Genomic DNA, 9,225 nt, shown 5'->3' with positions numbered 1-9,225 from the left:
ACTATCATCTTAGTGTCTTTTAGGGTCTTGTCTTGGTCTTGTAAGCTACTGTACCCACAACCTCACCTCTGCAGCATCGTTTCAGCTGGCAGCTGTTTCTAGAAAAGGTGGACAACATTGACCGGAATTAAGGTTAGTAGTTCAGGTTTTGTATGTGGTTGTATGATTTGCTACTCGATGATCGTTAAAGCTTTTGGGTGGATTGAAATTTAAAACATGAAGCTTTTAGACTGGGGGGGTCCAAACTTCTTTTAATGAGGGCCAGATTTGATAATGTGAAGATGTTCGGGGGCCAATGGTCACTTAACACCTTTTTTATATTTCACATACAAATGCACTGTTAAATTAAAATTAGTCATCCAACTATGACATTTTGTCAAATTTTGGATGACTGACTAAACTATGACATTTTGGTGACTTTTTCAAAGACATAAAAAACTTTGACATTTTGGTGACTTTTTGAACGACATACTGAACTACGTAATTTTTGTCAAATTTTGGACGACATACTAAACTATGACATTTTGTCAAAATGTATACAACATAACTACAACAAACTATGACATTTCGGTGACTTTTTCAACGACATAATAAAGTGATATTTTGGTGACTTTTTTTGACAGAAATGTTGTAGTTTAGTATGTCATTAAAAATTTGACAAAAATGTCACAGTTTAGTATGTTGTCCAAAATGTAACAAAAAAAATCAGTTTGATATGTCATCCAAAATTTGACAAAAATGTCATAGTTTTGTATGTCATCCAAAATTTGACAAAAATGTCATAGTTTTGTATGTCATCCAAAAAGTCACAAAAATGTCATAGTTTAGTATGTCGTCCAAAAAGTCACTAAAATGTCATAGTTTTGTGTGTCGTCCAAAAGGTCAATAAAATGTCATAGTTTAGTATGTCATCCAAAAAGTCACCAAAATGTATGTCATCCTAAAAGTTACTAAAATCTCATGGTTTAGTATCTCGTCCAAAAAGCCATTAAAATCTCATAGTTTAGTATGTCGTCCAAAAAGCCACTAAAATCTCATAGATTAGTATGTCGTCCTAAATTTGACAAAAATGTCATAGTTAAGTATGTCTTCCAAAAAGTCAATAAAATGTCATAGTTTAGTATGTTTTCCAAAAAGTCACTAAAATGTCATAGTTTAGTATGTAGTCCAAAATCGGTCAAAAAGTCATAGTATAGTATGTCGTCCAAAATCTGTCATGAAAGTCCTACTAAAGAATGTCATCCAAAATCACTCAGAAAAGTCATGGTATAGTATGTTGTCCAAATTTTGACAAAAAAGTCATTGTATAGAATGTCGTCTGAAATCGGTCAAAAAAGTCATAGTATAGTATATCGGTCAAAATCACTCGGAAAAGTCTTAGTATAGTATGACATCCAAAATGAGACAAAAAAGTCATAGTATTGTATGTTGTGCAATTTTTGACGAAAAAAGCAATATGTCGTCCAAAATCTGTCAAAAAAGTCATTGTATAGTATGTCGACAAAATTCGGTCAAAAAAGTCATACTATAGCATGTTGTCCAAATTTTGACAAAAATGGCAGTATAGTATGTCGCTGCATCTCTCTGTGCTCAGTATTACCTAAATAGGTAATACTGTTTTATTTAGTATTATCTAAATAGATTAGATTCATTAAATTCTCATTCAATAAATGAATTAAATTCACTTCTTACAACAGCAGTGTTGGGAGCAGACAGCGCTACACTTTGATATACATAACATAACATAAACAATATACAAATGGAAAAAGTGTACAATAACAATAATAATAATACTTATAAGTCGGACTGGCATATTCAAAACCAGGTAGAAACTGTGTATATTGTCAGTTGGTGTCAAACTTTGAATTGATAACTAGAGAAAGCAATCACAGAGTGTAAACAATCCCCTCCAGATTCATATCTGGATCATGACTGAAATCTAATAATTTCTTCCTCAGGCCATAACCTACATTCTCAGCCAATTTAATCAAAATCAGTCCTTTACTTTTTGAATTAATGTGAACCTGTGTAGGAAATATATCTTGTTTGAGGAAAATTACTTATTACCATGAAAATGTTTTTTTTTATTGTCCCCAGGAGACTTTAGTGAATTTGGCTGGACTGCTGGTCAGCTTGGCCATCATCCCGCTCGTTACTAATAATCCCATGTAAGTGTTAATGTATCAAAGATACAGGAAGTAGTGACATATGTTTGTATGTGTGTATTCTGTAGATTCTTGTTGTCCCCATACAGAGAGCATTTTCATTCCCTCTCCTTCTCCCTCAGACTGACACTCAGCCTCTTCTTCCTCTTCACCATCCTCCACCTCTTTGCCAATTACAAGGCTGTGCGTTCAGTTGTCATGGAAACCTTCAATGAGGCGCGGCTTTCAATCGTGTTGCAGCAATACCTGAAAGACAAGCAAGTCCTGACTCCGCAAGAGGCCAATCAAAGAGAGCCTGTTTTCTTTGGTAAGAAAAAGAGGCAAAACACAAGTTTTGTTGTTGTTTTCAGACTAAGTTGTAAAATGTTGAAAATTCTTTCAAATATGAATTAATTTCACAGAGTTTACAAAAATGATGCCAGTAAAACTTGGTGTGAGACTGCAGGAGATTGTGCAAAGGTAATTTTACTGAAAACAAACATGCACACACAGTCAAGTTCAACACAGCTTAACACTACTGTTTATTTTGTAGCCCAGAGGAACTTCAGTTGGCCTTAAAGAAAAACAACATGCCGTTCCTGATGGGAGTGCGCAATGGTACGTCAGAGAAAAGAAGACGAACCTCCCTCTCAGACTAGCAGCGTGTTTCGGAGCCACATTAAATACTTTGGATGCCTCTGAGTTGCCTGTTTTCCTCGCAGGGCGTGTGTGTGTTTGTTTGGGGCCAGAAGCATCAGTGCATGATGAAATCAGAGCCATGTGCCAGGCGGCATGGATCAGCAGCACGTTGAGCTCTCACACACAACAGGGAAAACGTGAGCCTTTACCTTGGTTCATTTACATGAGTACAAGGTGTTTAAATGCTGAACACTGTAAATGTTTTCTTGTTTAGAAGGTCACTGGGAAACTGTGCACGAGAGTCACACACTGATGGACACAATTTTCAGTCCATTTCTCAAAGGTAATTCCACACATTTTTGTCTAGTGTAATTTTTTTCTCATTCTTTTAACCAACATAATCTGGATTTTTCTGAATAATAATAATAATAGTAATGATAACTTTTTTAGGTGTGGAAGCTGCAGGATGGGACACAAAACGAACTCTGCTGGACTGGGATGAATGGAGGGTCGAATGGAAATCCAAAAGGAACTGAGCTGTTTCATTAATTGAAATGTATTCTTGGATTTTTTTTTATTTTCTTTATTTCAATCTTCAAATATATGGTGTGTCTATATTTTGTAATGTTTTTTTTGTAATGTTATTTTGTTATCAATGATTAATTAAAAATGCAAAACATGAGAAAGAAATTTTCATTTAAATTATTTAAATGTTTAAACCCAGATTTCAACCAAACTACACACAGTAACATAGACCTGAATCAGGTCACTTCTATTACATGATTATTTTTCCAAGCAGTGCTGACATGTTTAGCAGTTATTAGTGAAAATGTCCAAAACTTCTCTATCTTGCGATGTTAACAATGTTATTTTTTTATATCCTGAATTCAAAAAATCCCTTAGAAAATTCTATCAATGCTACTTGAAAAACACAACTTCCTCAAGTTGCGTTTACTCTCGAACGGGGGCGATATTGCGCCTAATTAAGCAGTTAACACACCACGAAGAAGAGTAACATGGATAACGTTGCATCAAGGTAGCACTATCCTGTAAGATAAAGGCGGAACACACACACTCACATTTTTAATTTACATTTTTCAATTTAGAGAACATATAGCATTAAATCGATATACCCAAAACCAAAGACATAAATAATTTTAAATATCTACATATGTACTAAAAATGTTTCCTAACTCGCTGACGGAAAAATTTTAAACTCGCCATGAAGCTATTACTTTGAAAATATGAACCGGATGTGTACGCCTTTATCGCCGACTTTACTTTTGTTCAACCAGATCAACAACAGAATCAGTTTGTTTGTAAATTCGCTGACACCGAACAGAGGAAATGGGCAGATATAAATGTGCATACAACTGCGAAAGCGCCAACGAGTCAGATGAGAAGTTTTTCAAGTAAGTATTAAACCTAAGTCATGATTTTATCAGCTAAAAACAAAGGGAACAGCAAGCTAGCAGGTTTGTGAACTAATTGTCGAGCCAGAATTTAGCAGTTCTGTATGGTTTTCGGGTTATTTTCCTTTTGTGCATATACGAAAATCTCGTCAAATTTTCTTAATTTAGTCTCTTTTTAATTTACTACTTGTATAGATAATGGATGGTGGGCTGCATATCGAAGCTTGAACTGTATTGTGTGTTGTATTTTCTGTAGGTACTAATGTTTTTATCAGACATACATGCAGAAGATGATGAAATGAACTGTGTTCTTGACTTTGCATAATAGTTTAACGTCATTCAGATGAAATTATGGTCCACTGGTGCCCATGAAAAATCCACAAATCTGTAGTCAGGCAGCTACTGCTTACTCTCATGTTAAACTGTTTTTATTGAACTCTTAGGATATAGATATGTGGTTAGTATTGTTTTTAACAGTTATGTGTTATCACAGGTTTCCACTTTACCATTCCCGAAAACTTAAGAAGTGGCTCGCCAACATGAAGTTAAAGGACTGGACTCCATCCCGCTTCTCTGTGCTGTGCATCAATCATTTTGAAGAGAAATGCCTCGACAGAACAGGCAAATGTGTGAAACTCAGAGATGACGCAGTTCCCACAATATTTTTGTCACCTGCCAACACACAGAAAGGGAAGGTTTGTATATGTGCTCTGTGTAAAGCTGTTCCTTGGTCACTGTGATCATTTCTGTAAAGGTCTCATATACAAGTGTTGTTGCTGTCTTTCTGATGTAGGCCTCCACCAAACCAAGAAGTAAGAGAAACAGGGTGAGAGCACACTATAATATTTATTTGTTGAAATCTGTAGATCGTACTGGTTGTTGTCGCATTTTCTGCAAATGTATAAAACCACAATAGGCTTAGACGTCACTGACTGTAAAACATGTGGAAGTCTAGTCTTCATTGAAGCTGCTAATACAATCTTCCAGGCATTCAAAATTGTGTTCTTTACCCAGCCACAGCGTAAAGGAACTCACAAAGCTCAGTCTCCAGTAACCTCTCCTGCCACAACAAAGCAAAGTGAAGACAGCAAAGAGAGCACGAGTCTGACAGAGCAAGAGTCTGCAGGGTGTGTTGTCCTCAGTTTGATTTCATACTTTAAAGAAATTTATATGATGATACGTTTCCTCTCTGATGTGTTGACCTTTTCTGTGTGTTTTTGTCAGAGACACGAGCTTACTGACGTTTGGCAAATGGAGAATAATAGCTGATGAAGGGCTGATGATGATTGAGTCGTTTCCAAATTTCTTCCATGGAGATTACTGTGCGTCACGGGTAAGGATCATTACCTTTAGTGTAATAACTAATAACCCATTAACATTTATCTCTTTTCTTTATGTGTTGCTGTAATTAAATATCAAATTCTGTATTTTCCTGTTCATTTGTCCACCTGTCACTAACAGGATATTCTGTGGGCTCCAGATGATAATGTTATTGTAAGTAGTTGGCATGATTTTAAACTTCACAGTATACTGTATATTTTTTCATACTCTGGCCTCTGTGTGATGCATTTTATTCAAACTGTTTTGTTGATTATCACAGATAGAAAATAAAGATCCTGAAAATGTGATAGAGGTATGTTGATACCAAAAAAAAAAAAAATTTAGCTGGGATTACTAGTGGATCACGTTGCGTGAGGATATGATCTTATAATGTTGTGATTGCAGGTGACAGAGCCATGGCAGTGGCTTGGTCTGGATGTCAGAGGGCCGCTGCCCAAAACACTGAATGGACACCAGTACATTTTGACCATGACAGATTATTACTCTAAGTGGGTGGAAGCGGTGCCGATGCAGTTGTGCCTCCCTCCCAATGTGGCGAAACACATTGTGGAGGTCATTGCTCACTTTGGATACCCAGTCAGAATCCTCTCCAGACTGCCTCATGATGTAGTCCAAAAAGTGAGTGTTTGTCTGACCAATATTGGGGTAGAAAATGTGATTTTGTTTCTTAGCCTACCTGTGTTTTAATAGATATCTTATGACTAGTTTAGTTTGTCCATTGTGGGCTATTGTAAAACCATGGTAGTTCAAAGTGGGGTCCTCTGTAGAGCTGACCCTTTCAAATGAAAATGAAGTGTCCTGTGCTGTGGAGAGAAATACAAAATTGAAAATTCCAGGAAAAGTTCAGTCAGCTTTTATAGAGACTGAAGGAAGACAATCTGAGGAAACCAGTTGAACAACAGACATGTGTAATGAAACTTCAGGATTGTGATAACGGTGTGTGTGTGTGTGTTGGAACAACTTGTGTCTCATGTTAATGTGTTGTGTCACAGATAAATGGACTATTGAAAAATGAGCTGAATCTCACCATCGCTCTAGTCGTCTATCATCAGCAGACTGGTACTGCAGACCTGATCACACAGCATCTGATTAACAGGTCTGTATAATGAAAGCTCATTCTGGGCTAATTTAATCATCCACAGTGCATGATCTAAACTAAGTGTGTGAGCCTGTCCAACTCCACTTTTGCAAGTTGCACAGCATGTAATCTTGTGAGGCTCAAGGTGCAAAAGGGTTTTATTTAGTGTCTGACATATTTGTAGGTGTGTTTCAATTACAATTTAAATTGTGAAGTGAAAGACTTTCTGCTGAGTAGACAGATCTGCTTGTGCGTGAGGTAAAGGCGCTCAAGCAGATTATCTGTGGTGGCAGCAAGAACCGTCACTTGAGGAATAGGACTCTCTACTGATCCTCTGTCACATCAACAATCCATTAGACTGCACAGGAGAAGGAATTGCAGCAACATTCAACCTACATTTATCTGATGAGTCAGAGGGCGAAGAGTAGGAAGAGGAGGCAGAGGAGTGCCGAAACACGCCCCTGTGAGTGTAACAAGCAGAGTGTACGCGCATTGTGAAACTGCCTGTGCAGGCTCTGTATAAATAAGGATGAAAACACTGTGCCATTGACTTCATACCAGATTTTTGTTGGTCAGTGTTGTAGTGGTTTTCTGCTGCCTCAAGATAATAATGTGCCAATAAGAATGCGCTCAACCGCACCTCATTTTAAGACGGTTAAAAATGACCAATGACACTAGCTGTGTACTGCTTTTCACCAGATGTAAGATTGAGCACTTAACTTTAACTGTAAGGCATAAAGTTAACGCCACTGCTACATGATTTTAAGAAAACTCCTGTAAATATCCCTAATCATGTCTTCAAGTGAAGGCTGTGACTTTTCTCATCACTACTTCCCAACAGGATGGTAAGTGACCTAATAGAGGAACATGTGGCTGACTGGGATGTTCACCTGCCTGCCAAGGTTTTCAGCCTGTGTTGCAAAGAACATTCAAAGACCAAGGAGAGGCCTTTTTCAACGCTCTGCTGTACGGGACTGGAACCAGTCCAAACACCAAGAGGACTGGATGTGAGTGGATGTTTTTTTTTTTTTCTATAGTTTGTGTTTTAAAGAAAGTTTAAATTAACTCTTGTGTTTTCATCTCTCTGCTCCACAGTATGTTTATTCCAAGATTCAAGAGAGTGCTTTCGTGGTTAGATAAAGCCTGATGGGTAAGTTGAATATATTACAGGCCATTACTTAGTTGCCACCTGGATTTAACTAAGCAAATAGATAAGGGGTTGCTGCAGTTGGTCAGGTCTAGATTCAGCAACATTATGTGCCCAAAGAATGAGGTCAGCTGACTACATGAATATAATGAATGACCAGATTATTCCATCAATGCATTTTTTTCTTCCCTGACAATGCCAGGATTCATCAGGCTCAAATTGTGAAAGAGTGGTTCAGGGAGCATGAGACATCATGTTTACACATGGATTGGCCACCACAGAGTCCAGACCTTAACCCCATTGAGAATCTTTGGGATGTGCTGGAGAAGGCTTTGCTCAGTGGCCCGACTCTCCCATCATCAATACAAGATCTTGGTGAAAAATGAATGCAACACTGAACGGAAATAAATCTTGTGACATTGCAGTAGCTTATGGAAACAATGCCACAGTTTTTTTTGGCCAGGCAGTGTATCTCCCAGAAGGAGTCAGTAAATTTGAAAACTGTTCCAGAAAAGATGTAGAAATCAGGGAATTTTAAAAACAGGTAATGAAACAATAAAATAAAACTTGTCTAATTATTTTGCAGGTCAATGAAAGAGGAAACCAAACCGGACAAAGAGAAACAAGGAGGAAGACGATTGTTGTGCTTAAGTAACACTGTACTGGTAATGAAACTACATGGTAACTGGAATTTTTGACCAGGATGTGGACTTTACTGATGAGACATATACTTAAGAGATGTCTTAGAAAGTCAACTGATTTTGTCCAAATATGTTTTCCTTTTTTTGGGGCAATTAACTCAGCTATGTAAAGCCAGTTTCAGCTCAGATTTTGAGGGATTTCACTAAGTGTGAGTCAATCTTATTCCAACCCACTCCAGATGACAAATTAAAGGCAGCTGTACATTATTATTTTTGCTATTAGAAATGTCTGTGACATTCAAACCAATGCTGACGTGACTGAGGCAGAACAAGCGCACAGCATGTGTAAAGTGAGACAACTTCAAACAGCAGCACTAAAACACCAAGGAGTGACCACTAAACGTGTCAAAAGTGGCGTTTTTAGTGGGAGGCAAAGCTGAACTTTCAGTACAACAATCATATTTTAAATGCCAATCATTATTTTGGCCTCTTGTGAAAGTTATTGTGCAACACTGAAAATGCACTGAAAACTGTTATACTGCACATAACTTAATAAAGTACCATAGAAACACTGATGGAGGGAGGTACACAGACAGTTAATACTGAGGTAATTACTCACTGGAGCTTTAAATGTCAACCACGTCAAATAAACTGCTTTCTTGTTTTGACACCTCATCTGATTTGTGTCTCATGCTGCTGTGGTTTCAGCTGTTGTACACTTGGCCATGACAGCTGGTTGTCAGGCTGAGGCAATGTCATCAAGTCCTGTCACAAACAAAAACAAAAACACAAACCCCCAGAAAAGCTCCTGTTTGTTTTCTCA

At 37.5% G+C, this 9,225-nt stretch overlaps 2 protein-coding genes across 3 annotated transcripts; both read left to right on the top strand.

Moving 5' to 3' along the window:
* Positions 1–2,022: 2,022 nt before the first annotated feature.
* Positions 2,023–3,441, top strand: LOC122766896 (RUS family member 1-like; the record flags this gene model as incomplete). The annotated part of the gene is made up of 7 exons (XM_044022117.1): positions 2,023–2,168; positions 2,288–2,472; positions 2,567–2,624; positions 2,698–2,762; positions 2,867–2,980; positions 3,058–3,126; positions 3,234–3,441. Coding segments are annotated over 7 exons (723 nt in total), but the record flags the coding sequence as incomplete, so codon positions are not given.
* Positions 3,442–4,049: 608 nt separating this feature from the next.
* Positions 4,050–9,070, top strand: zgc:153292 (uncharacterized protein LOC100003014 homolog). Of its 2 annotated transcripts, XM_044022590.1 has the most exons (12): positions 4,050–4,195; positions 4,689–4,890; positions 4,989–5,021; positions 5,210–5,322; positions 5,420–5,528; positions 5,657–5,689; positions 5,796–5,828; positions 5,921–6,154; positions 6,529–6,632; positions 7,456–7,621; positions 7,710–7,764; positions 8,348–9,070. In XM_044022590.1, exons 1-11 carry the CDS (start codon positions 4,131–4,133, stop codon positions 7,752–7,754), a joined length of 1,137 nt encoding a protein of 378 aa, XP_043878525.1. In that variant the 5' UTR covers positions 4,050–4,130; the 3' UTR covers positions 7,755–7,764; positions 8,348–9,070. The 2 variants fall into 2 exon arrangements, 1 of the variants encoding a protein (XP_043878525.1); XR_006360179.1 differs by lacking the exons at positions 7,710–7,764; positions 8,348–9,070 and adding an exon at positions 6,972–7,077 and having other exon boundaries at positions 7,456–7,523.
* Positions 9,071–9,225: the final 155 nt, after the last annotated feature.

Source organism: Solea senegalensis, linkage group LG3 (assembly GCF_019176455.1).
Source record: "Solea senegalensis isolate Sse05_10M linkage group LG3, IFAPA_SoseM_1, whole genome shotgun sequence".
NCBI classification, from domain to species: Eukaryota; Metazoa; Chordata; class Actinopteri; order Pleuronectiformes; family Soleidae; genus Solea; species Solea senegalensis.
The sequence above is the reverse complement of the archived record's forward strand: the minus strand, read 5'-3'. Positions and strand labels throughout refer to the sequence as shown.